At 36.9% G+C, this 27,760-nt stretch overlaps 5 protein-coding genes across 6 annotated transcripts; 2 read left to right on the top strand and 3 right to left on the bottom strand.

Moving 5' to 3' along the window:
* Nucleotides 1–16: 16 nt before the first annotated feature.
* On the top strand, nucleotides 17–7,199 carry LOC106421607 (cytochrome P450 81D11). Its single transcript, XM_048746990.1, has 3 exons — nucleotides 17–669; nucleotides 5,952–6,335; nucleotides 6,414–7,199. Exons 1-3 carry the CDS (start codon nucleotides 172–174, stop codon nucleotides 7,038–7,040), a joined length of 1,509 nt encoding a protein of 502 aa, XP_048602947.1. The 5' UTR covers nucleotides 17–171; the 3' UTR covers nucleotides 7,041–7,199.
* Nucleotides 7,200–13,662: 6,463 nt separating this feature from the next.
* On the top strand, nucleotides 13,663–15,705 carry LOC106421608 (cytochrome P450 81D11). The gene is made up of 3 exons (XM_048746991.1): nucleotides 13,663–14,210; nucleotides 14,570–14,953; nucleotides 15,034–15,705. The coding sequence occupies exons 1-3, from the start codon at nucleotides 13,713–13,715 to the stop codon at nucleotides 15,652–15,654; spliced, it is 1,503 nt and encodes a 500-aa protein (XP_048602948.1). The 5' UTR covers nucleotides 13,663–13,712; the 3' UTR covers nucleotides 15,655–15,705.
* A 29-nt stretch (nucleotides 15,706–15,734) lies between these two features.
* LOC106421606 (FACT complex subunit SSRP1) lies at nucleotides 15,735–19,380 on the bottom strand. Its single transcript, XM_013862435.3, has 15 exons — nucleotides 19,172–19,380; nucleotides 18,883–19,068; nucleotides 18,665–18,770; nucleotides 18,364–18,500; nucleotides 18,217–18,300; nucleotides 18,047–18,141; nucleotides 17,810–17,918; nucleotides 17,633–17,719; nucleotides 17,432–17,524; nucleotides 17,136–17,333; nucleotides 16,899–17,044; nucleotides 16,567–16,822; nucleotides 16,302–16,484; nucleotides 16,143–16,221; nucleotides 15,735–16,026 (listed from the first exon to the last, which is right to left on the bottom strand). Exons 1-15 carry the CDS (start codon nucleotides 19,223–19,225, stop codon nucleotides 15,899–15,901), a joined length of 1,941 nt encoding a protein of 646 aa, XP_013717889.2. The 5' UTR covers nucleotides 19,226–19,380; the 3' UTR covers nucleotides 15,735–15,898.
* Nucleotides 19,381–20,467: 1,087 nt separating this feature from the next.
* On the bottom strand, nucleotides 20,468–23,348 carry LOC106421628 (V-type proton ATPase subunit d1-like). The gene is made up of 10 exons (XM_013862456.3): nucleotides 23,014–23,348; nucleotides 22,480–22,600; nucleotides 22,029–22,136; nucleotides 21,817–21,919; nucleotides 21,627–21,707; nucleotides 21,447–21,532; nucleotides 21,284–21,343; nucleotides 21,141–21,189; nucleotides 20,929–21,063; nucleotides 20,468–20,847 (listed from the first exon to the last, which is right to left on the bottom strand). Exons 1-10 carry the CDS (start codon nucleotides 23,192–23,194, stop codon nucleotides 20,716–20,718), a joined length of 1,056 nt encoding a protein of 351 aa, XP_013717910.1. The 5' UTR covers nucleotides 23,195–23,348; the 3' UTR covers nucleotides 20,468–20,715.
* A 683-nt stretch (nucleotides 23,349–24,031) lies between these two features.
* Nucleotides 24,032–27,183, bottom strand: LOC106421627 (serine/threonine-protein kinase PBL36). 2 transcript variants are annotated; one of them, XM_013862454.3, is made up of 6 exons: nucleotides 26,520–27,183; nucleotides 26,000–26,325; nucleotides 25,777–25,912; nucleotides 25,562–25,698; nucleotides 25,362–25,485; nucleotides 24,032–24,893 (listed from the first exon to the last, which is right to left on the bottom strand). In XM_013862454.3, the coding sequence occupies exons 1-6, from the start codon at nucleotides 26,719–26,721 to the stop codon at nucleotides 24,394–24,396; spliced, it is 1,425 nt and encodes a 474-aa protein (XP_013717908.1). In that variant the 5' UTR covers nucleotides 26,722–27,183; the 3' UTR covers nucleotides 24,032–24,393. The 2 variants fall into 2 exon arrangements, with proteins under 2 accessions (XP_013717908.1, XP_013717909.1); XM_013862455.3 differs by having other exon boundaries at nucleotides 26,000–26,322.
* Between the last annotated feature and the right edge of the window lie 577 nt (nucleotides 27,184–27,760).

Raw genomic sequence — 27,760 nt, 5'->3', positions numbered from 1 at the left:
CGTAGTATGAAGTAACGTCAACGAAACTGATATCCTCTTTTATTCTCTTCCACACACGTAACATACGTACCTCGTTTACTCAAAATAATTGAGGCAATAATACATTTTCCTTCCACTCTCATTATAAAATCACCTTAAGCGAATTTAAGAGAATAATAAAAACAAAAACAAATGGAACCTTTCTACATGATTCTATCTCTTGTCTTCCTCTTCATCTCTCTGACGTTCTTGTTCGGAACACGGCGGCGCAAATTAAACTTACCGCCGAGTCCAGCTCGGCCATATCCTATTATAGGACACCTCCACCTCCTAAAGCTGCCGCTCCAACGGAGCTTTCTCTCTCTCTCCAAGTCACTAGGTGGCGCCTCCATTTTCTCACTCCGCCTAGGCACTCGTCTTGTTTACGTTGTTTCTTCTCACTCCGTAGCCGAGGACTGCTTCACCAAGAACGACGTGGTTTTTGCGAACCGGCCGGAGTTTCTTTTCGCGAAACACATCGGGTACAACTCCTCCACCATGGTCAGTGCGGCTTATGGTGACAGCTGGCGCAACCTCCGTCGTATTGGCGCCATTGAGATCTTCTCGTCCATTAGGGTCGATAGCTTCTTATCCATCCGTAAAGACGAGATCCGACGGCTGATATTATGTTTATCGAAAAAATCCCTACAAGTAAGTAGGCCTGGAACTTTTATCCGAGATCCGGATTCGATCCGTGATCCGATCCGGATCCGATCCAAAAATCCGGATATCCGGAGGGGCCGAATCCGGATCCGGATAGTAAAATGTTGGATCCGTCAAAGCCGAATCCGGATCCGGATATTTTGATTTTTTAGTCCGGATATCCGGATCCGTAAATTTTATTAATAACTATTTCAAAAATAGTAATATCTATATATAAAAACTAATTTTATTTAATATATTTTCATTTTTATAATAGTATATATAAATTTTATGTAAATTTTGTAATATTATACATAGAAATAATTAAAAACATTATATATTTTTTATTTTTAAATTATTGTTAATATTTTATATATATTAATATTATTTTTTCTTTATTTTAAGGATCCAAATCCGGATCCGGATATCGGCCGGATATTATAATTTTTAGAAGGATATCCGACACCCGGATATCCGCAAACCCCGGATCCGGATAAGGATAATAAAATTATGGATCCGCCGGATAAGGATCCGGATCCGGATATCTTAAAATTGCCCGGATACCCGATCCGTCCCAGGCCTACAAGTAAGTGCGATTTAACAATACTTAGTTACGGTCTCGACTATTAAGTATCATTATAAAAAAAATTATAAACCATATACTTCCACCATTTCAAAAAGATACATATTTTAGAAAAAGTTTTTGTTTCAAAAAGATATAATTTTTATATTTTCAATATAATTTTTATCAACTAATAATAAAAACTATGAAGTTCAAAAACATTAATTACACTTTTTAAAGTCTTATTGGTTTAAAAACATAGGAAATATAAAATTACAAAAAAATATGCATTTATAACTAAGCTTTAATATGTTTTATTAAAAAGTACAAAAATTCTAAAACATGAATTATTTTGAAAGGGACAAAGTAGTATTTAACAAATATCTTAATATTTGAATTAAGCATATTATTATTACATTGTACAATTGTATGATACAATTTATATCGAGAAATTAGAGATAAAAATAAAATATTACTGTCTAGAGATTTATGAGACTTGAAAGTTGAAACAATTAATATTAGATTTAATGATCAACATGATCAACATATACATATATATATATATATATCATTGAGAGACAAAATGATTTAAACTCTCTAAATAAGGAACTGCTAATTTATTTTTATTTCACAAAAATAGATTTACTAAATTTATTTTTGTTTCACAACAATAGATTTCTAAATTATTGAGATAATTTTAGTAATTAATGTTAATAAATTTTATACTTTTAAAAAAAATTGAGAATGCTTTAATTGATTACATATGGAGTATTTATAGTTATTGAAAAATATATATAAGAAATAAAAATTAAAAAATAATTTTATATTAATACTTATAATCTTTTGTATCGGTAATGTAAAATGTGAAGAAATGAGTGTAAAAAAAATGCACTGAAACTTGACACTACCATGTGGAAAAAAAATTATGTAGAACCCATTGTCACTATGAATGTACAATATTTTTTACTTTTATATAAACGAACGAATTCGTTAATTGTAAGTTGTACTTGTAGGACACACCTTCTCCTTTCATTTTATATTACATTCTCTCTCATCTTCCTTTTCAATTCAATATTATCTCTCTTCTGCGAGTATAAAATATATCTTTATTTAAATTTTCCGATACAACAAAATTATAATTATTAATACGTTATAGCGTGATCACTCAACGATGCGATGAAGTTCATATGTATCATATATATTATGCTATAATGGTTGGTACACTGTCTATATTATTATTTATTATTTTATGTTGATTTTTTTACCGCTTCATTCTTAGATTATATTAATGTGAGCAGTTTGTTGCTCCGTTGTTATACTAAGGTAGCTAAATACACCACATCTATTAATATATATTGGATTGGTTGTATCGCCGCATAATTTATTTAATATTCTAACGTGAAACTTTTTATCACCATAATACTATTAAAAATGACATGTATACAATATTATGAAATTATTGGATTTGATTGACTGCTTATTACAATAATTTCATACGGTTTTTTGTTTCAAACTCTTTAATACCAATGGTCACAAAGAACATTCAGCACAAAAAATTTACTTTTTCAAACGGTTATAAACAGTATTTTTAATCTATAAATACACTTATTTCTCATTCATTCTCTTCATCTAAAAATTCATCTTCAATTAAAAAATTTCAAACACTCTCTTCCAACTTCCCAATTCAATATATGTAAATCATTCGCTTGTTTTTGATTTTATGTGTGTTTGTAATTTTATCTTCTATGTGTGATCTCTTTGTTGGAGAATTTACTCCAGAAGATTTGACCATAAATAACAATTTACTTTTCTATGGGATATTTTTTCTAGTAATTATTTGCATATTTAATGTAAACATTTTATTTTAAAGATTTTGAAATTCTAATAAAGTTTATTATTTTGTGTTTAGAAAATCAAATGGGAATCTTCAGTTTTTGGCTCTCAAATAACTTGAGAGAAGGTCGCATGGACCACAAATGTGAAACCTCATCTAGTGATGAAAAAGTTAACTGAAACAACTAACATCAGAAACAAATCGGCTTCTGAGCATAAGACCGAAACGATAATTTTTCTAAGGAAATATCTAGATGAGAATGTGACGCATGACTATGCGAACATAGAAGACCCACATCAGATGTGTCAAACTTTTCTTTCATAGAGTGCCACAGCTCAGCTGGATTTTCTATATTTGCATAGTCATGCGTAAAATTATCATCTAGATGTTTCCTCGGTAGGGGATTTGTTTCTGATGTTAATCATCTCGGTTAAATTTTTCATCACTATATGGGGTTGCACATTTGTGGTCCTTGTGACGTAGTTCTCTCCAGTTATTTTGAGAGCCGAAAATTGATGATACTAAATATTTTCCATATGATTTTCTAAACACAAAATAATAAACTTTATTAGAATTTTATAGTCTTTAAAATGAACTGTTACATTGATTATATAAACAATTACAAGGAAAATATCGTCTAGAAAAGTAAATTGATATTTATGGCACTCTTCCAAAATAAATTCTCCAAGAAAGAGACCATGATACAAGAAAAAATTACAATCGTACATAAAATCAAAAACAAGTGAAGCATCTTTCTTGCAATTGAAAATCGGAAGAGAGTGATTTGAATTTTTTTGATTAAACATGAATGTTTAGATGAAGTGAATGAGTGAAATATAAGTGCATACATAGATGAAAAATACTGTTTATATCAATTAAAAGTTTTGAAAAAAATATTATTTGTAACCGTTGGCATTAAGAGTTTGAACCAAAAATCAATATGAAAATACTGTAAACGCAATTAATTAAATCCAATAAATTTCATAATATTTAATACATGTAATTATCAATAATATTATGATCATAAAATTATTCACTTTAGAATATTAAATAAATCATGAGCCAAAACAATATATTAATAAATGTGGTGTACAGTCGTAGCAACCAAAGTATAATAACGAGGCGGTAATCCGCCCACATTAATATAAGACAAGAATAGTGCGGTAAAATAACCATCATAAAACAATAAGTAATAATATAGGTGGTATAACGACTATTATAATAAGATATATATGATACATATAAACTTTACCATATCAGAGAGTAATTGTGCTAATAACATGTTATAAAAATACTTATAATTTTATTGTATTCAAAATTTTAAATAAAGATAAAATAGAAAAGAGATAATATTGAATTAAAAGGAATGTGAGAGAGAATGTATTATAAGATGAGAACTGGACCATGATCCGTGCGCCAGCGCGGATATGAATTTTCAGTTTTTAATTATTTATTTTATTAAATGATGTATTTGTAATATTTGTTCATATTATATTCATTAAGTAAATATTTTTTTTTGCATCTTAAACTATCTATTTTTTTACGAATGTGTGATAACATATAAAAAATATAAAAAAATAAGTATAGAGTTAATTAGATAATTTTAAAAACAGAAATTTTTCTTTCGTGTGCGATATCATATAAATAATGATCCGCCCAGTTAACAAAAATCAGGATTATTTTATGTGTAATTTTTTTTATTTTGACCATTTTCTTAAAACTATATTAAATTTTACATATTTTAAATAGAATATTTTTAATATCTTTACCTTTTTATTTGAAATGCAACTCAATATTTTTTAAAAAATTATAACAAAATATTTAAAAAATATTTTTAGAATTTGTTTGAAAAATATAAAAATTACATTTTAAATTAAAATTATCCTAAAATATGATAAGTTTTGATGTAAACGAAAACTCAAATTATGTCAAAAATAATGATATTCAATGATAATAACAATTTTAATTGATTATCTTTTAAAAAATACATTTACAAAAATATTGTTTGAAAGAAAATTCATTTATCTTTCAAATATAAAATGAAAATATTATAATTAAATAATAAAAAATATAAATAAAAACCATAAATTTAGCAAATGACAACTGAGTTATATTATGCTAAAATTTTCTTTCTAATAATTTATCAAATGACAAATGAGTTATGAGCAAATAATACCATATAATTTTTAAAAACATAGCCATTCTTAAATATTTTTTGAATAAATAATTATTTTTAAATTTTTAAAATAAGCATCATAAAACAATAAGTAATAATATAGGTGGTATAACGACCATTATAATAATATATATATGATACATATAAACTTTACCATATCAGACAGTAATTGTGCTAATAACATGTTATAAAAATACTTATAATTTTATTGTATTCAAAATTTTAAATAAAGATAAAATAGAAAAGAGATAATATTGAATTAAAAGGAATGCGAGAGAGAATGTATTATAAGATGAGAATAGAAGGTGTGTGTTATCATGAGTGAATTTGTTCGTTTATGTAGATGTAAAATGTAGAAGTTATTGTGCGCGCACAGAGTGTATGTGCGCTCCAAATGATGTTCTTTCACACAGCAATGTCAAGTTTAGGGGCATCTTTTTTTTTTACATTCATTTCTTCACGTAAATAATTTTGTTATGTTCAACCGACCATGTTTGTTATGCATGTTATGCATGTTTTGAAATATTTGTCTGTTTAAGAAAAATCAAAAACTGGAATTTGTCCAAAAATAAAATGACTTCAAGCAAATGAAAATATAAACAAAGAGCTACACCATTTATAAATCATCCATTGTAGAACAGAGTGTTTCTATAACTTTATACCAATAAGAAAAATAAACTTTCGAAACGTAACCATTTGGTTTAATAATCGAATTTCAGGAACCTGCGAAGGTGGAGCTGGGATCATTGTTCATGGGTTTGACGATCAACAACATCATTAGAATGTTGGCCGGAAAGAGATATTACGGCGATGGAACAGAGGACGACGATGAGTCAAAACACGTTAGGGACTTGATCGCCGAGGTGATTGCTGCCGGCGGTGCGGGGAACGCTGCTGACTATTTCCCGATCCTTTGTTGGTTAACAGATTATGAGAAACGGGTCAAGAAGTTAGGCGGTCGGGTTGACGAGTTTTTGCAAAGTCTAGTGGATGAGAAACGTGCGGAGAAAGTAAAGGGTAACACCATGATTGATCGCTTGCTTTCTCTCCAAGAAACTCAGCCTGAGTACTATACCGATGTCATCATCAAAGGAATCATAGAAGTAAGTAACTAGATCTCAAAAATAATAACAGTTAACTAAGTTTATTTTTGTTATTTAAGTGATTTAAATTTTTGATAGGTTATGATACTTGCTGGGACTGATACATCAGCAGCAACGTTAGAATGGGCGATGTCGAACTTGTTGAACCATCCAGAAGTATTGAAAAAGGCAAAGACCGAAATCGACGAGCAAATCGGTTTAGAACGGTTAATAGAGGAACAAGACATTGTAAAACTTCCTTATCTCCAGAGCATAGTGTCAGAGACATTACGACTTTATCCTGTGGTTCCAATGCTTCTCCCTCATATGGCGTCAAAAGATTGCATGGTGGCAGACTATGATGTCCCACGTAAAACAATCTTATTGGTGAACATATGGGCCATACATAGAGACCCAAAGATGTGGGAAGAGCCGGAGAATTTCAAGCCAGAGAGGTTTGAGAAGGAAGGTGAGGATAAGAAGTTAATGTCATTTGGGATGGGACGACGAGCTTGTCCTGGATTAGGGCTAGGTCAGCGGCTTGTGACATTGGCTCTGGGTTCGTTGGTCCAGTGTTTCGAGTGGGAGAGAACCGGAGAAGAATATGTGGACATGACAGAAGCTGCGAAAGGAATCACAATGCATAAGTCTACGTCGTTGGAAGCTATGTGTAGAGCTCGCCCCATTGTGGATAAGATTTTAGATGCTTCTAATTCTTGTCCATAAACTCCATCTTCAGAATCTTGTTACATTACTCGTCTCACTGTCCGAAGGCTCATACATTTTTCTAGGCGAGACTCAACCTTACTAGACATTTTTATAAAGGTTTTCAAAATGTTTGGTAGACGTCAATCAATGTTAGTATAAAGACAATATGTTGTGACACATGCAATGACGTCTAACACATCACATGAAAGTTCGCACGTGTCATGTGCTACACATGAGCTAATGCCTAATGATATCAGCATCCCCGTCTCCTATATTAGGTTATGGAATGCTTGAATATTATTATCACGTAATGTGTACATATATATGAGAGTACATGATCAAATAAGGAAGGTAATATACAGCACTAAAGAGAGAGACGTTAGTGCATAATCCTAGGAAGTCTAATATATACTTTCTATATCTCTTACACACCCCCACAAGACGGACGGTCGGGAGAGAGTCCGATCTTGAGCATCAGTCTTTCAAATGCAGGTCGAGGAAGAGGCTTTGTAAGAAGATCGGCAAGTTGATCATGGCTGGAGACATGGGAGACTCGAAGTTGACCTGCTTGTATGTATTGTCGAACAAAATGATAATCTAATGCCAAGTGCTTCATGCGGGAGTGAAATACGGGGTTTGCGGCTAAGTAGGTGGCACCAATATTATCACAGTAAATGACTGGTAGGGTAGGAGATTTGATCCCAAGCTCAGTGAGGAGTGAAGCTACCCAGCACACTTCTGCAGTAGTAGAAGCGAGAGACCTGTATTCGGCTTCTGTCGAGGAGCGTGACACGCCACTCTGTTTCTTGGAGGACCATGCGATAGGGTTACGGCCAAGGTAGACAATGTACGCACCAGTGGAGGTATAATCATCCTTGTTTCCAGCCCAATCAGCGTCTGTAAATGCATGAAGAGATGGAGTGTTGTTGGCATGAAGGCGGATGCCTTTGGTCATAGTACCAGCAAGATATCTGAGGATTCTTTTGACTGCATTCCAGTGTTCATCGGTCGGTTTGTGCATGTATTGAGACATCTTGTTGACTGGAAAAGAAATGTCCGGTCTGGTGAGAGAGAGATATTGGAGACTGCCAACAACTGCTCGGTACTCAGTAGGATCGGCTAGAGGAATTCCAGAAAACAGAGTAATAGGTGTAGTGGAGCACATTGGCGTAGCAGTAGGTTTGCAACTCTCCATCTTTGTCCTATGAAGTAAATCTGCAATATAGCGAGTTTGAGTTAGTAGCATGCCTGTAGAGGATCTCGTTACTTCTATACCAAGAAAAAAAGATAGATCATCCAAGTCTTTAAGAGAAAAACGTTGAGATAGGGAGGAGATAAACTGGGACAAATGTGATTGACTGTTGCCAGTTACTATTAAATCATCCACATAAACAAGCATATAAAGAAGAACTCCCTGTTTTCTGTATATGAATAATGAAGCATCAGCCACGGAATTAAAGAATCCCGCCTGTAGAAGAAACTGCTTGAGCTCATTATACCAAGCTCGGGGAGCTTGTTTGAGCCCATAAATGGCTTTGCGAAGTCTGCAGACTGCATTGGGGTTGTCTTTGTTGATGAACCCTGGTGGTTGTGCCATATATACTTCATCTTTGAGTGTGCCTTGTAAGAAAGCATTGTTGACATCAAGTTGGCGGATGGGCCAGTTTGAGGAAACCGCAGTGCCTAATACTGTCCGGATGGTGGCTGGTTTAACTACGGGACTGAAGGTGTCATGGTAGTCAATTCCCGGCTTTTGTGTGAAGCCTTTGGCGACTAGTCGAGCTTTGTATCTAGCAATAGTCCCATCCGGATTTCTCTTGATTGTGAATATCCATTTGCAACCTACAACATTAAAACGAGAATCATCAGTCAAGTTCTCAAGATCCCAAGTATGATTACCAATTTGAGCATCGTATTCATCAGTCATGGCTTTCCGCCAGTGGGGACTCTTTAGAGCTTGAGCAACTGTTGTAGGTGGTGTTTCCGTTGTTTGAACCACTTTGGTGTGAAGATTCAGCTTTTGGACCGGTTTGCGAGGACGAGTGCTCTGTCTGGTCGGAGGAAGAGGACGATCTTGCGGAGGTTGCTGTGGGTTTGGTGGAGCAGGATCCGCTGAAGTTGTTGTCTGTGGCGTAGTGGTAGTAGACATGGGGTTTGTCATGTCAGGCAGTGTCGAAGACGGTTCTGGAGGAGCCTGTGTGGGATGCGTATGTCCTTCTTGTGGTGGAGGAACAGAACCTGCAGGATTAGTATGTATAGACACAAGCTTGACAGGAGGGTAAGTTGGAGTATCCATATCATCAGTATCATCAGACTCAAGATGCACAGGTAGAGAAAAAGGAAAAACATGTTCATGGAAGACTACATGTCTGGACGTGTAAATCCGAGACGTTGCTCTATCTAAACAAAAATATGCACTTTGTGTAATAGAGTAGCCTAAAAAGACACAAGGTGTTGATTTGGCATCCAACTTATGAGATGTGTAAGGTCGGAGCCAAGGAAAACATAAACATCCAAATACTCTCAGCTTTTGAAAATTTGGACTATGTCCATGAAGAGTTTGAAAAGGATTTTTAAACTCTAAAGCCGAGGAAGGCATTCTGTTAATCAAGTAAACAGCCGCTGCAAACGCAAATGTCCAATAGGACCGTGGCATCGATGCATGAGACAGGAGGGAAAGTCCTGTTTCAACAATATGTCGATGACGACGTTCTGCGATGCCATTATGTTCTGGTGTATGCGGCGGGCTTGTCATATGAGAAATGCCATGTTTTGCCAAAAAATCTCGCAGTCCAATATATTCACCCCCATTGTCAGTGTATAAGGTTCTTAGCTTGGTTTGAAATCGATTTTCAACCAATGCTTTAAACCGAGTGAAAACATCAAAGACTTGCGATTTAAGCTTTAAAGGATACAACCATGTGTATCTAGTGTAGTGATCTACAAAAATAACGTAATATTTGAAACCATCAACTGAAATTATAGGAGATGTCCAAACATCTGAAAACACTACATCTAGAGGTTGAGAAGAACGAAGAGTAGAGTTTTGAAAAGGTAACTTATGCATTTTATTAATCGAACAAGCATTGCATGGCTGAGCCATTAAAGCGTTTGAAACAAGAGGTAACTGAAATTGAGAAACTACTTTTTGAAGAATTGAAAAAGCTGGATGTCCCAAACGGGAATGCCAATCCGACAAGGTTGTCTTCACGGCAGAAGCAAATGCAAGAGAAGGTTTCGATGAGTTTGAGTGTGGCCAATGGTACGTTCCATCTCTAGGTTTCCCTTCGAGACGTAGTGTCCCTGTGTCCAAGTCCCTCACCTGAAAGAACGTTGGGGTAAAAGTAACAGAAACACCATTAGCAGTACACAATTGAAAAACAGAGATTAAATTTTTTTCAAGAGCAGGAACACATAAAACTTTATTTAAAAAGAAAGGTCGAGTATATGAGGGAAGTGAGAGGGAACCAGAGTGAGAGATGTTGAGGCCTGAACCATCTCCAAGTAACACACCATCACCACCACTGTATGGATTGTGGAGCGATAGGTTTGCTAAGTCAGAGGTCATATGGTGAGACGCCCCGGAGTCAAGTAACCATGTGGAGGAGTCAGACATCATGGCAGGATTAGCCGTCGGTGGCCATTGCTGAAATGGTGAAACATTGTTCCATGGACCGTTATTCCTCTGTGGAGTGTGCGCCTGTTGATTTGGTGCAGGACCACGGACGATATGAAACTGAGGACAGTACTTTGCACTGTGACCTTGTTGCCCACATGCTTGGCACCTGCCTAGATAGGGCTTCGTGAAGCGAGGTTGGTTGGTGTTCGGATTGTTGCGAGCCTGATTGTTGTTATTGTTGTTGCGCCTCCATTGTTGGTTGTTGTTCTGAGAGTAGCGAGTATCAGTAGCGTGGGCAACAATCGGTGTGACTGGAGCCGATTCACTAGACATGATGATGGCTTCTCTATTAAGTAACCGCTCATGAAGTTCCGCGTAGGAGATAGCTGTATCGCGGCCATGAATTGCGTCGACTTCCGGTTTGTAGTCATCACTGAGGCCAGCAAGGATCCTTTCAACGAGATCTTCATGATCCATAGGTTTACCCAAGAGGGCCAAATCATCGGCTTTGGATTTGATGAGGCGTAGATACTCGCTGATTGTCTTGGTGCCCTTAACACAGCGCTCGATCTGAAGTTTGAGTTGTCTGATATGGCCACGAGAGGCGTTTCCAAAGGTTGTGGTGAGCGTGTCCCAAACTTCTTTGGTTGTGTTAGCACTAGACACCACGGACTGAACAGCCAGAGAGATAGAGCCGATGATGGAGCTGTAAAGGAGACGATCTTGACGGCGCCATGGAGCATGAGCCGGATTTGGAGATGAGACACCGTTGAGCATGATTGTGGCCGGAGGGGCAGTGTTGGTGTCTTCAATGAAGTGTTGGAGCTCGTGTCCTTCTAGCAGAGCTCGGACCTGGCGACTCCACATCACATAGTTCACAGTGGTGAGCTTGGTGACGCTAGACATGTTAACGGAGAGCAGAGTGCTCTGAGGATCTTGTGTATTGAACACAGAGGTACGCTCAGCAGTTGACTCAGACATGATAGGAGAGGATCAGAATGAAGAGATAAAGAGAGGAGAAGAGAAGACGGCGGAAAAAAAAAATTGGAGCCTATAGCTCTGATACCATATTAGGTTATGGAATGCTTGAATATTATTATCACGTAATGTGTACATATATATGAGAGTACATGATCAAATAAGGAAGGTAATATACAGCACTAAAGAGAGAGACGTTAGTGCATAATCCTAGGAAGTCTAATATATACTTTCTATATCTCTTACATCCTACTCCCATGTTGATCGAGACAAGCAAAATATAGTAGGCAGTGACGTAACCAAAACTCTTATCCTCTTCTTTTACTTTCATGCAAAAGGATAACTTATGAATTATCTTCTTCAATGCAACTAGTTGATGTAAAATATTATTATTATTTTATTTTTTTTTTTTTTTTTTTTGTCATCAATTTTACAGACTCATATTGACTCTGTGAACCAAACTGGGAGATCTTGATCCATGTGAACTACAAAAGACGTTTCCTTCCTAGCACTGCGGGCTAAGCTATCCGCCTTCTTGTTCTGCGTTCTTGGTACATAGATAATCTCTACTCGGAAAAAACTCTCTTTCAGGCTGTTTATATCTTCCAAATAACTTGCAAATGCTGGCCATTCTTCTGGTTCTGAAACCATCTTCACCAATTGAGAACAATCCGTTGCAAACGTAACATGAAATTGTCGTAAGTTTTTCATACATTCCATTGCCCATAATAAAGCTTCCATCTCCGCATGAAGAGGAGTAAGAGAAGCCCGAACATTCCTTGCACCCATCAAACCCGCAAATCCTTCTAGAGTACTGTACCATCCTTGACCTGAAAAAATCTCATTCTCTTTCCAGGAACCATCCGTAAAACACCATCTTCCTGGAATTGCCGGAAGAATCATAGCCTCTACCTGTGGAATCCTCTTGTGGTCAGTCAGTATTTGTGCCTCAGCCCAGAGTTTTGATTCTGTTTCTGCCAGTTTAAGGGTATCCAACGGATCCACATCCAGATTACTAAAGACTTTATTATTTCTTCCTTTCCATATATACCATAGTATCCATGCAAACTGATGATCTTCCATCTGTGGAACAATTCTCCAAAAGAGATGATCCATGTTCACAAAGAGAGAACTTGTTGGAAACATAGCTGGACTTGTTGGAATCTTTGAAAGAGCCCATGTCTGAAGTGCAGGAGGACATTCGAAGAATACATGGTTGATCGATTCCTCCTCAGCTCCACATCTTGCACAAACGATATCTCCGGGTATCCCTCGCTTATGCAGATTCTTCTTGACTGCTATACACCCTGTCACCAATTGCCATAGAAAATGCTTAATCTTTGGTTGGCACCGTATTTTCCAACAATATGCCTTCAAAATATCCACTGTGGGTCCAAACACTAATGGTGATCTTTCCTTATCTGGGTATATCCTTTCAATTTGATATCCAGATTTAACCGTGTATTTTCCATTATTTGTGAAATACCATCCATCTTTGTCTGCCATTCGAGTTCTACTCAATGGTATACTTTCTATTAATTTCACATCCTGTGGGTCCACCAAAGCCCGAAGCGCCGGCGAATTCCATCTTCGCAAATGAGGATCAATAAGAGAATCCACTGTAAGGTCTGGGTAAAGATTGTGTTGATTTTTATTTGCTGGTCTCGGGCGAGTGGTTGGGATCCAAGGATCGCTCCATACGGATATAGAAGATCCTGTTCCCACCCTTTTGATTAGTCCTTTGCTTACCAGAGATCTAGCTGAAATAATACTCCGCCAACCATATGACGGAGAATATGAACGAATCGGCTCCAGGGGTGATGCATTCCTGTAATACCGACCTTTAAAAACGCGAGAAAATAAGGTATTTGGCTTCTCTATCAGCCTCCATAATTGTTTACCAAGCATCGCTGTGTTGAAATCAGTGATATCTTTAAATCCTAAACCACCATCCTCCTTACTGACACATACTTTGTCCCATGATTTCCAATGCATTCCTCTTGTATTACCGCCAGGGCTCCACCAAAATTGAGCTACTGCACTTGTCTTTTGTAACAAATATAGAAAAGACAAATATAGAAAGCTAACTCATAATGGAAACTTTCTACTTCATCCCATCTCTCTTCTTCCTCGTCCTCTCTTTGAAACTTTTGTTCGGAGCACGACGGCGTAAACTAAACCTACCGCCGAGTCCAACTCGTCCATTTCCGGTTATCGGACATCTCCCCCTCCTAAAGCTGCCGCTACACCGTACGTTTCTCTCTCTCTCCAAATCTCTAGACGGTGCCTCGATTTTCTCCCTCCGCCTAGGCACACGTCTCGTTTTCGTTGTCTCTTCTCACTCTGTCGCTGAGGAATGTTTCACCAAAAACGACATCGTTTTAGCTAATCGGCCGGAGTTTATCGTCGGAAAGTATATCGGATACAATTCAAGCACCATGGTCAGTGCGGCTTATGGTGACAGCTGGCGGAACCTCCGTCGTATTGGCACCATTGAGATCTTCTCGTCTTTTAGACTCAATAGCTTCTTATCCATCCGTAAGGACGAGATCCGACGGCTGATATTCTCTCTGTCCAAAAACTCTCAACAAGTATGTACCATTTAATATCAACCTAAGAAAATAATAATAACAATAATAATAATAACCTAAGGTTTCGAAATATAACGATTTACATTACTTTTGACTAACTTTTTTCCTAATATACTTTCTGCAAAATATAAACAACAAATAGACATTTTGTATATCATCGATTACAGTAACATAGTACTACAATATAAACAAAGCTAGAACATAATATTACCCCATATTATTTCCAACTAAATTTTAAATAATTAAACTAAAAATTGGGTAGATAAGAATCTAGTTATGTGACCAAATAATTTAGATGAATATACCATTGATATTTTTTTAAATTATTAATCATTTGAATATAACATATTGAAATTCAGGAATATGCAAAGGTGGAGATGAGAACATTGTTTATGAACTTGACTATAAACAACATCCTTAGGATGGTGGCCGGAAAGAGATTTTACGGTGATGAAACAGAGGACGACGATGAGGCAAGACACGTGAGGCAGTTGATCGCCGAGGTGGCTGTTAGCAGCGGCGCTGGGAACGTGGCAGACTATTTCCCGATCCTTCGTTGGATAACGAGTTACGAGAAACAAGTGAAAGAGCTAGCGGGTCGAATTGACGAGCTCTTACAAAGTCTAGTGGACGAGAAACGTGGGGAGAAAGTAAAGGGTAACACTATGATCGATCACTTGCTTTCTCTCCAAGAAACTCAGCCTGGTTACTACACTGATGTTATCATCAAAGGAATCATACTTGTAAGTAACAAGAGAGCATACTAGTAACGTTTTATTAAGGGTTTATTGTATTTTTTATAACTAAGTTTTGGTTTCAATAGGTTATGATAATTGCTGGGACTGATACATCAGGAGGAACGTTAGAATGGGCGATGGCCAACTTGTTGAACCATCCAGAAGTATTAAAAAAGGCAAGAACCGAGATCGAGGAGCAAATCGGTTCAGACCGGTTAATAGAGGAACAAGACATTGTGAAACTTCCTTATCTACAGAACATTTTGTCAGAGACATTACGGCTATATCCTGTGGTTCCAATGCTTCTCCCTCATATGGCATCAGAAGACTGCATCGTGGCAGGGTACGACGTCCCTCGTGGCACGATGGTAATGGTGAACGCATGGGCCTTTCATAGAGATCCAAATACGTGGGAAGAGCCGGAGAAGTTCAAGCCAGAGAGGTTTGAGAAAGAAGGTGAGGATAAAAAGATGTTGACTTTTGGGATGGGACGACGAGCTTGTCCTGGTTCAGGGCTAGCTCAGCGGCTTGTGACATTGGCTCTGGGTTCGTTGGTTCAGTGTTTCGATTGGGAGAGAGCTGATGAAAAATATGTGGACATGACAGAAACTGAGAAAGGAACTATAATGCGCAAATCCACACCTTTGAAAGCTATGTGCAGAGCTCGTCCTATTGTCCATAAGATTTTAGATGCTTCTTGTTCATAAAGCTTATTTATCTTCCAAACAGTATAATAATATATAACGTCATGCTACTGATTTTGTTGCTTCTTGTATATACTGTTACGAGTTGAAGTTCGATTCATTTAAAATAATTATGTAAATCGAACATAAGTTCAGTAGATTTGTAACCAAGTCTCAGTACATTGAAAAACACACAAGCTAAAGATGAACCAGAAGATAACATGTCAAACCTTGGATACTAGGGCATCTCTGGGGGGCATTGGAGTGTTTAGTTACTGTCGGAATCGTTTCCAGAGTCTACAAGCATGGGCTGAGGGTTCTTGTAATCGCTAATCTCATCCTTGTATCGCTTCTTGTCAACTTGCGCCTTAGCTTCATACGGCTCTTTTTCCTCAGCTATGGTTTACATAAAAACACACAAAGACGATAAAGATCATCACATCACAAGATTCACAACACACTTTCTAAAGCTAAGACCAAGAAATGTAGAGTTTTTTAAGGGAAGATCTTACCAGACATCTGACGCCACTTATCTCCAAGCACCTTTCCTATATCTCCAAATCCTATTCCTGGGTTACTCTTCTTTATGTTCTGTTCAGTGAAATTGATACTATAATCAGACATTGCCTAAGAGTGAAATGTTAACAAAAAGGAGAGAAGAAAGAACTCACGTCTCTTTCCATTTGGGAGAAGTACATGAAACCAGACATTGCCTTCTTAGGTGCATTGGGATCCTTCTTCTTCTTCTGCGTCTTCTTCTTACTACTTCCTTCTTCTGTGGCCAACGCTTTCTTCTTCAGAGGCAATCCTTTCGAAGACGAAGCCTCTTTCTTGGGCTCCTTCTTAACAGATTTCTAAAGAAGGAATAAAAATAAGATATGGTTTCACTTATGAAGGAGTTTGATTGAAGGAATAATATGAAACAGTTTTGTTTACCTCTTTCTCGCCTCCGTCAGCGTCACTAGCATCAGAGTCGTCGTCCTCGCCAGAATCATCAGTCGGTGAGCCACCGTCGTCATCCTCAGCCCCAACAAAGTCTTCGTCCTCCTCATCACTCTCATCAGCAGCTTGGTTTCTGATACGCTCAAGATGAGGGTCAACAGCATCGTCATCATCATTGTCCTGAAGAACAGCAGCTACACCTTCTGCAGTACCCGCACCTCCAAGGTTCATGATCTTCAAACCCTTAGAGCTGGTAGCAAAAGAAGGATGATGTTTTTTATTCACAGAAACTTATCAATCTACTCTCAGAAACTTGAGATACAAACCTTATGAAGGAATAGAGATTGTGATACTCATTCCTCTGAATATTCCGGAAGAGATGTTCATGATCAGTTTTCAGTCTTATGGAGAGATCGAAGTAATGCATGTTAGCACCACCAGCAGCATGCCTTTCAAACTCCACATAGTCAATCTAAAATGTGAAAAAAAAACAAACGGTTTAAACAAAACCAACTATCTCAAAAGCTTAACAAAATTTCCAAATCATCAATAACCATATATACCTCATCATGAAGTATAAGCGTTGGAGGTTTAGGTAAGAAGAAAAAGCCCTTCTCGAGGGGATAGAGAACACCATCTTCTGCCTTAAGAGATGATTTCACTGCAAACCCATCTTGGGAACTGCGGAACTTCCCTGGTTTAGTGATCTTTGCACCAGACAGCCAACGCAACACGGTGGTGAACACTTCATGTATGAAACCCTGAAAAATTCATAATAAGCCAATATCCTTAGCAATCAGTGTATATATATATATATTTTTTTTTTATAAATGAATTATAGAGTAGACCAGACAGCGACCTTATATGATCGTTCCAACTTGTCCTTGAACCTTGTATTCATAAGATCATCACTAATTGAGAGTTCACTTTCGACGACAGAGTCTGTCTCAAACTAGAGAAGGTAGAGAAAAACAGATGTAAAAATCAGTGTGAAAAAGATAAGGAAACCCACTTGCAAAAAGAAGATCGATATGAAAGGGAAAATAAAAGTAAGGTTTACCTGCATCACAATATGGGGGTACAGAGTCTGACCTTTCCGGATTGGTGGGTCTAGAGAGATAACAACAAACGTGTGTGGCTGGTTTGACTGCTCAGGCACAAAACAGATAACAAGACTTCCATTAACTGCTAAAAATAAGTAAAAGTCCCTTAGATATGATTTAAAAAGAATAATCACCTTTGGAAGCAAAAACAAGCGGACAACACTACTGTACTGAATTTTAAAGTCATTGGCTTGTCCTTGCAGACGCAAGAAAGAAAGGTGAAGCTCCACATTGTACCGACCCCTGTGAAAGAAAGAAAAAACCAATCATGTATTCATGAGATGATTCAGCAACACACAGTAGCAACAAATGCTAGAGTGATCAACTAATACTCTCAACAGTCAAGAAAAGATGTAAGGAAAAATCTTGACCTGGGAGTGAGGATTGCAATACCCTCAAATGTGACGACGGCCTCCTCAACACCAGCACCAACATCAGCCACTTTCAAGATATTGTCATGGAAAACCTGAGACATGCTCTTAGGATCAACATACAAAAAGACACACCCATATAATTAAGAAAAAAAACTTCATCAACTTACTTGAGCAGGGGGACGAGTTTCATCACCAACAAACTGGGTGTTGGTATTAGGAATATGAAAACTTATCTCCATCAACGAGTCTTTCTGTAAATACAAAATAACAGAATCAGTAACTCAGCTAGACTGCATTTCAAAGGAGAAACGTACCTCATTGGCACCAGCAGTGTCATCAACATGAAACTCCAACAAGACGTCATTTTTCCCTTGGAGCTGAGTCTGTGACACATCAGCCAGAGACACTTCAAAAGCTTGCTTTCCACCAACCAAAAATGTTAAATTATTCCCTGCACAAAAGAAAACGAATAAAGCTAAAACCTTTTTCACTTAAGAAGACTAGGGAAAGCTTAAACTCAACCAAAGTATGATTCTTTCCCACTAAAAAATTAACCTAGAAAATAGTCAGTTAAGAGGAGGAGAACAGAGACAATAAGGGTGTTAAAGAACTCACCATTCAAGTCCACCTCACCCCAATTGCGACCACTAACAGAGAGCTGCTTCTCTTCAGGCGTTTTCCCAAACGCACTTTGGAAAAAGATGGTCAAGCTCGCAACATCCTATCCCACCAAACAAACACACATAAGCATAAAAAAAAAAAAGACACAAGCTCAATCAAATACATATATGGGAATAAACTGAAAACATCAAGCAAGAAGATACGCTTAGAACCTGATCACGAAAGCCAATGAACTTATAGTACAACCCGTCTTTGGTTTTGACACCAAGCTGGTTAGTCCTCGGAACCTTCATCCAGCTCACGCCCACGATGTCCGATTTGTCGACCTCCACAGCTTTGCCGCCGCCTTGCTTCTTCCATTGGATCCCTCCTGAGTTGATCTTAAGGAGTCCAGGGTTCTACAGTTACCATCAGAATAAAGAAATTAGGGTTTCGAAGCGAGGGGAAGAGGGAGAAACCCTTAGAGGAAGAGAAAAGATCCTAAGAGAGGGAGGAACGCACCGATCCGCCGCGGCCGCTGAGGGAGATGTTGTTGAAGGAATGAACGTCCGTCATGGCTCCGATGACAGAGACGAGCCAAGTCAAGGAGGAAGAGAAGAGACTGATGAGTTTTTAACACACAGACAGACACGGTGGTGGAGGGCGAATTTAAAGCATTTGATTATTAAGAATAAATCCGTTTTAAAATTTTGATGAAGGCTAGTTACTTACCATTAGATGATTATTTATACTTATTCTGTTTTAGAAAAATCTGTGTTTTAAAGTTTTTACATATATAAAAAAACAAAGAGGAATTCCCCGAGATAGCTGCCAACAAAATGATCAAAATAAGTTTTATTAAATGATAAAAATGTATTTTCACTTGGATTAATTAATCTATATTTAGGGTTTAGAGTTAATGGTGAGTTTTGGGGATAAGGTTTCAAATTTTAAAAAATAAATATTAAATATTAAAATTTTCAAAATAAAAAAGAGCTATTTTGGTCATTTTCTTTTTTTTTAGAGCTATTTTTGTGACAAAAACTTAAAAATGACTATTTGAGAGAATTTTAAGTTTTTTGTCACAAAAATAGCTTTCAAAAAAGAAAATGAACAAAATAAGTTTTATTAAAAGGTAAAAATGTATTTTTATCATAGGGTTAACTAATCTAGAATTAGGGTTTAGAGTTAAGGGGTGGGGATTTTGGGATAGGATTTCAAATTTTAAAAAATAAAAAATTAAAATTAAAATTTTAAAATAAAAAGAGGCTATTTTGGTAATTTTCTTTTTTGAAGTTTATTTTTGTGACAAAAACTTAAAAAGAGCTATTTAAGAGAATTGCCCTTTAAAAATACACATAAAATAAAAATTAAATTTTATTTCTAAATACATTATTTTTATGATTAACTATTTTAATAATTTTTAATCAATCAAAATTCAATAAACTCGATTTTTTTGTAAGTTTACGATTTATCATTGTTAGACTATGATCGTTTTGTTACCGCATAATTGATCGGGCGACCATATCACATATAACAAATTGTTGTTCGTTTTAATGTAGTATGACCAGTCGCAAATCATTAAAATACTAAGCAACTGAAAAATAAAAATTTGGCGACAGCGAACCGAACAAGACAATATATAAAACTATATATTGAAAATGTAAATTGTGTCTTTCTGTAATAAATTTTTCTAAAATATAAAGCATTTTGAAACTGATTTCATATTAGTTTATAGATTGTATTTAAAGGATGTATTTTAAAGTGATTTTTTTTTGAGCAAAGTATTTTAAAGTGATTTTGTAGTGACAATATGAATTGAAAAGAAAAAAACAAATAGTGTGATATTATTACAAGAGGTTTATTGGCAACAGAACCAAGCAAATACATATGGCAAAGAAAAACAAACGAATAGGAGAGACTCTTCTCTTATTGGTTTAATTTAATACACGCACGCACTCACACGTAGAGCGACATAAACAGCTTTCTCTTGGTAAAACAAGAGTCTGGAGCAATCAAGCAAAACCAACAACCACTACACCGGTTCTTTCACTTCTTACCAGACCTCAGAACATGTAGACAACACTGTCGTGGATCCTTGACTTCTGGTTCTGTGCAACACATTCCGAAATCCACATCAGGTTCCTGATCTCCTGCTCCCTCAACCTCATATACGCAAAGAACACCCCGTAATGGAACTGCCAAAAAAAAAAATCAACCCACTGTAAGTATTAAACAGCCAATCAGAAACAAGACTTGTTATGCAATTAGAAACAAACCTGCTGCTCAAAGGCTAAGCAAAGCCTTCTGACTTCTTCTTCATAAAACGCCTTGTCGAGCATTTGGCTCTCTCCATAAGACATCTTGGAGAATATCGCTTGGTATGGAGGGTATTTCTCCATAACACCACGAACCTAACAGTAAATTAGACAATGACATTCATTGAACCATTATTGTCACACATTAACATATTTATAAAGTATTAACTTACCTGATCTATGTCTTCGCAGATAGCAAGCTCCTCGTGACCATATGGATAGCTGCACAACCAAAAAAGTAAGCCTCATGGTAAGAAAAACTAGTTTAGAGTTTTAAGCAACCGTTGTAAGCTCAGTTTGGGTCTAGAATGCTTACAGGAGACCAAAGTTAGAGTAGAGTTTCTTCCTGTCTTCTCTTGTAAGCTCAGTCCCAATGCTGCAAATAAAAATCAGTTTCAGCGCCTTTATAAAGACAATAACAGAAGAATGGTAACGTCTTGTGGCTTGATGCACGACGACACACAGCAGTAATTACCAACCTATTGATGGTGATGTTCACAGCTCTTCTGTCAGCTTCGAAGGCCAGAAGGTCAGACATAATCTCTGATGTTGCCCCACCGAGTTTCTATTTCGGATACACAGCGACAATGGGGTTAGCTAGCATAATAGGTAGATTATGAATTTGTGTTAAAAAAAGAGATTCAAGAGTCCAGTAGCACCTGACAGAACTTGTAAAAATCCTCAAGGTATGCTTTGTAGAGCGTGTTCCTCATAATCTCAATGTTCATGTCATCCAAATCCTGAAAATAATATAAATGTGAAGCCATAATCTACCAATTTATCCGACATCTAGATAACAATGGCTCAAGGTGGTTAAAAAAGAAAATAGTGTATGTTTTAGCTGTGTACCTCTGAGGTTAAGCATTCAGAGAAATAAGGAGCCAGAGGAGTATCCACAAGCACCAACCTATAGAGCTCCCTCATGTTCTGAGCAACTGCCAGGGTGGCAATGCTGAAAAAGAGAAATCATGAGCAAAAACATTAAATAAAAAGAAATAGAGTGAGGATCTAAAGCAGCTAAGGGAAGAGGTATAGACGATTCATAAGGTCAATGCGAAGACCTGTCAAACATGCCTAAAGGGTGACATTTCTCGATCAACTCTTGAACATCTCTCTCGTGGAGGGTTCCAGTGACAATCAGCACGACGTTGTCAATCATGTGGCCGTACCTGCATTACAATATTAAGAGATTTAACCCAATATCTCAAATGTCAGCGTCTTTTATTGACAGATCATACACTAAATTAAGTAAGGTAACCATACAAGCTAGCGAACAACAACAAGATGATCAAAATCTTTGCTTTCAACATACTGAACAAACCCATTTCACTGGAAGCTCTTTAAAACGGAGATTCATACCAAACCTTACCCACTATGATGCACAATGAGAGGATTCTAACAAACCTAAATACGAACAAAACTACTAGGCTAAAATCTGGAAACTAAAAAGGGCCAATAAGAACACTGCATCTGTTGATCTAGCATGATGATTTACCGAACTATCTCAGTTACCTGATGTACTCCAAGAAGGTAGACATAGGCTCAGTTGCTTGACAAAGCATGTGCTTATAATCATCCACAAGCTTGAGAGTGCACTTCTCCACAATTGTGGTCGTATGCAGAGGTGACGGTTCTGCAGCCAAACATAAAGGAACAGTTTTTACAACAATAATCGAATTAGAGATTCAGATAAACACACAAGGACAGAACAAGTCACTGTCTTGTCTAAACATCAGCTTAGAGATCCAATTTACAAAGATGAATTACAATTAAGATAAAATTAATTTCAATGGTAAAGAACCTTTCTTTGTACAACAATAATGGAAAAGAGATTAAGACAAACAAACACAAGAACAGAAAAAAAAAAAAATCACTGTCTTGTCTGAACATCAGCTTAAAGATTCATTAATGAAGATTAAAACAAAACTAATTTCACAGAGAAAGCAATTCGTAACCCTAAACCCACATAGAACGAAACAGAATCAAAGTCAACTAATCAGATCATCATCACGGATCGAGAGACCGATCAAACGAGGGAAAACGCACCGTTTTGGAGGTAAGGGCCGTATTTGGTGGCGGAGAGGTGCATCTTGATGTCGTCAAGGTTTTCGCACTGGCAGAGATTGTTGTAATCGGCGGTGGTGAGAAGGCCAGCACGGTGGCCCCTCACGATCGCCTCCAAGTATCCGCCATGGATGTTGAACGTAAGCGCCTCGAAACCGTACATCCTTCTCTCCTTGCCTTTACGGAGATAATTCAGATCTTAAAGGTTGAACGGAGAGAGAGATCTGAAGAAAACAATCGAAGCAGAGCCAGAGAGATCAAAACGTTAAAGAAGATAGATTTGATTGATTTGTTTTGCAATCTCGTCCTTGGAACTTTATAAATTACCATAATGCCCCTCTGTTATAGCCATAAACCGGTCTGGTACGATTCGCACGCGCGCAAATACTTCTAAACCGAAAATTGGACATTAGTGTTGATTCGGTTGATCGGTTTAGACCAAATCTCATTTTTTTTATTCTGTACTTTTAGCTACAAACTAAATCCAAACATAACATACAAGAAAATTTACAAGAACCAAAAAAATGAAATATGTCACATATGACACTGGAGATGCCCTTATAAAACCATTTAGTTATAAGATATATAGCAAAAAAAATTGAAATTCAAAACCTTTTTACTAACTTTAGCCTGAGATTTTCAATCCTTGTGACATTTCTCTGAAAGATTCAATTCTTGTTACTAGAATGGAGCAAGTGTGCCTTGGTTTTGGACCTTTTTGACAATAGTCATTGCCAAGATACGTCGTGCCATTCCAATTTGGTGTCTCTTCATCAGGTCCTTCCCAAGAAAGGTGCTTCACTATCTCCAACATGCCACCAGTCCGGACCTCAAGGACTTAGCTAGTTCATCGCAGCAGTTCTGTAGCAAAGTAACAACTCTTAAGTTTATTACACTTAGAACCCAAGAACTGAGACCGAGTCATACGTCCGTGGACCCACACATTTTCTGTACCTAACACAACCTTTGCATTTGGTTTAAGCAAGTTAACTCTCTATCATGATTAACACTTAGAACCATGTTAAAAGATTAAAATTCAATACATAGCACATGACATATATTACAGGGTAAAACATAAGTTTTTTACAAACAAACAGGTTTTATGTATATCCTTGCAAGAACTTTACACTCTCAACCTTTACATTTCTTCTACACATTAAAAACCACAGATCAAAATCTTTAGACCTTCAGGACCAAAGATATTTTTCCTGAGTTCCATCCACTCAAAGAACACAAACCAGGATCCTAACATTCCATAGACCATCTCTTTTGCTCTTGAATCAGAAAGAATCGATGCAACATGAAGCCTGGAACAACATCCAGCTTCAATCCGGTCAGACAAACTAATTCCCTATGCTTGAGTCATTGCTCTTTGCCTTTAGGCTTTGGTGATTGCCTCGCATTCCGATAAGGCGAAGCCTGAGGCAAGTTTAAACTCGACAAACTCCTCAGAGGCTGTCCGTTTCTCGCCACAAACCCACCTCCTTGTGTCCTAACACCGTTCTTAGCAACAGGCTGCATCGTTTGGAAAGAAGTAGAAGAGCTAGCAAAGTCTTTAAGACTCGGTAACGGCTTTAATGCTTCGACAACTTCGCTCATCTTTGGTCTAGCTTTAGAGTCTCGGTTAAGGCACTGCGCCGCTACTTGTGTTGCTTTCTGAGCTCCCTTGATCGAGAAGTGACCCTCTAAGCGATGATCCAACAGTCTGTAAAACTTCTTTTTGTCTAAAAGATGAGGTTTCACCCATTCCACCAGGTTTTGTTCACCGTTGGGACGGCTTTTATCCACAGCTCTTCGTCCAGTTAGTATCTCGAGTAAAACTACTCCGAAGCTGTATACATCACTCTTCGTTGTCAAATGTCCTGATGTTGAAAGCGAGATTAGTAACTCCATAAAGTAAATACTCCTTCCGTTTTTTAATAAATGACAGTTTTAGAGATTTTTTTTTGTTTCAAATTACATGATGTTTTGACTTTTCTATGTAAAATTTACTGATTTTTATGTTAAACTTTTGTCAGCATATGCGGACATAATCTTCTTACGGATAATTATTGTTTTGTCTTTTTTTTTGAACATCCATTTTATGTCTTATTACTTCAAAAATCAGCATGATAAGTCATTATTTATGTCTTCAAAATTTTAAACAAACATCATCTTATTTATATATATGACAAAAAATTTCATCAAAATATATATATACTTCTTAATGTTAAAATTCTAAAAACACTTGCATATTAGAAATATTTTAGAAAATATCTTTATACAACTCCAAAAGTGAAATAAGAAGAAACTGAGGGAGTAATAACAAAGGGTGAGGATACTTTACTCACCAGTCATTACATATTCAGGAGCTGCATAACCATATGTTCCCATCACTCTGGTAGATACATGTGATTTCTTCTCGTCTGGTGCATCTTTTGCAAGCCCAAAGTCAGAGAGCTTTGAGTTATATTCCTGAAATAGAAACATTTATTTCAATATAAATGACAATGGAGAGAACAAAAGAGAAGAATTTGAGCTTCATACATACAGCGTCTAGTAAGATGTTAGATGTTTTGAAATCGCGGTAAATGACAGGCTTCTCAGCTTCCTCATGAAGAAAGGCTAGACCTTTAGCTGCACCGAGTGCGATTTTCATTCTGACAGACCAAGGGAGAGGTAAAGTCCCTGGAAACAAAAAGACAAATGAAACACGAATCAATATAAGAAATCAGCAGCGGTTTGTGATTGATTAAAACAACATACTTCTGAAAAGATGATTCTCAAGACTCCCTCGAGGCATAAACTCGTAAACAAGCAGCCTTTGGTCTTCTTGCATGCAATATCCCACCAGTTTAACCAGGCTTGGGTGAACAAGGTTCCCAAGAAAGTTAATCTCAGCCTGTACATAAATTTAGCAACATGATCAATAACTTATAGCACTGTGCTTTAACCACTATCAAGGTAAAAGAGATTGGTCATTCATTACCAGCCACTCCTTGTGACCTTGAAGGCCATCTGGGTTCAGTGTTTTGACAGCTACAGTTAGACCAGTACCAGGCTTGACCGGAGCCGTTCCGTTTTCCTCAATCCATCCTTTGAAAACACATCCAAACCCACCTTCGCCGAGAAGAGACTCTGGTCTGAAGTTCCTAGTGGCTAGCTTGAGGTCGTTAAACATGAATATCCGCAGCTTAGAAGAGTATTTCAACTCCCCGCTGATTAGAGGTGTCGACGAACCACTCTCCGGACGGCTAGCATCTTTAGACGGAGGTGGATGATCTTCACGCTTCTCAATAACATGATTAGGTGCTGCTGCAATAGGTATATAACAAAACAAATAAAAACAAAGTTGTCTTTTCCAGTTCAAGTGTCAGCAAAAGATTAAAAAAGCTCAACCTACAATCTGAAGGCAACTAATTGGTTACGAACCTTGTCATCTATACAAATAGAGATACACACTCACAAACAAAGTTGATCATCTAGTATTAGAGGAAGAAGGAGAGTACCAACAACTGTAGTGGTGGCATTCAAGGAGCTATCAACTTTTGATCTAGAAGTGATGCAGCTGAATATGAGCTTGATTCTGAACCAAAACCCACTTTCACTCTCCTCTCCATCTCTCTTACAATTCTTATTTGCACTCAAAGTCTTCCCCTTTTCAGGTTTCTCCACACCCACCACCTTAACAGAGTCTTGCCCTGTAGCCATCGTCTCCTTACAAACCCTAATCTCCACTCAGAACAAAAATCAAAGAGAAGCCCTAGAACAGATCACTCCCTCTCATCACATCCATACTCATTTGAGATCAGAAAACGAAATCGATCTCGATCAGACCCAGAACGTGAAATTGATGGAAAGAACAGAAAGTCAGAAACCCAATTCTCAGAAAGGATAAAGTTTGATCCTTTCTCTCTCAAAATCGAACCTTAGAAGAAAAGGTAAGACTTTTAAGATGGAAAGTTGAAAACAAACGATGAGGACCCAATGAAGTAGAAATGAATTTGAGCTCCTGAATTGGGGATAAAGAAACAACGATATGAGTGAAGGGAATGGGAGATTAGCCGGAGAAAGTTTTTAGTCAAAAGGGATGGATTCTCTTTTTGAGAAAGATACAGAGCTACGAAAGGGCATCTTCAGAGAGAGAAGAGAGAGACTGAAACTGGTCAGCAACGGGCAGATCGGGCAGCTTGTGTGACACGGAGGAGATAAACTGGTCAGCTCGGGCAGCAAAAAAAGTACGCGTACATAAATAAGCTCAAATAATTAAGGGTTAATTTGTCCAAAAAAGATCAAAAGGGGTAATTTAGTTATAATTTAATATTTAGTTGAGGGTTGATCTTATGAAAATTAAGGGTTCATTTTATGAAAATAAAGAGTTAATTTAATTTTCATATAACAAAAAGTTATATACAAGTTATATATGAAACATAACTTTATACAATCTAATTTTATAAGAGAATAAATTTTGATTGATTTGGTCTTTTATAATATACCTTTCAGAAAAAAATAATAATAATGATATGTACAACAATTTTCTGATCAAATTTCTGCTTCAGTGCATACGATTCTAACACTTCAAGATATTATATATTCAAATTTTATAAAATCTTATATCATCTATAACAAGCCAAACAAAATTCTGTAATAAACGACCTTCCCAAGTCTAGTTGACAACAACACTTTAAATAATAATATATGCTAATGCCGTTAACAATGCTTGAATTTTTGGATTTGAACTCTGATCTGA

This window comes from Brassica napus, chromosome C2 (assembly GCF_020379485.1).
Source record: "Brassica napus cultivar Da-Ae chromosome C2, Da-Ae, whole genome shotgun sequence".
Classification (NCBI taxonomy): Eukaryota; Viridiplantae; Streptophyta; class Magnoliopsida; order Brassicales; family Brassicaceae; genus Brassica; species Brassica napus.
Note: the sequence above shows the minus strand (reverse complement) of the source record. Positions and strands in the feature narration are given on the sequence as shown.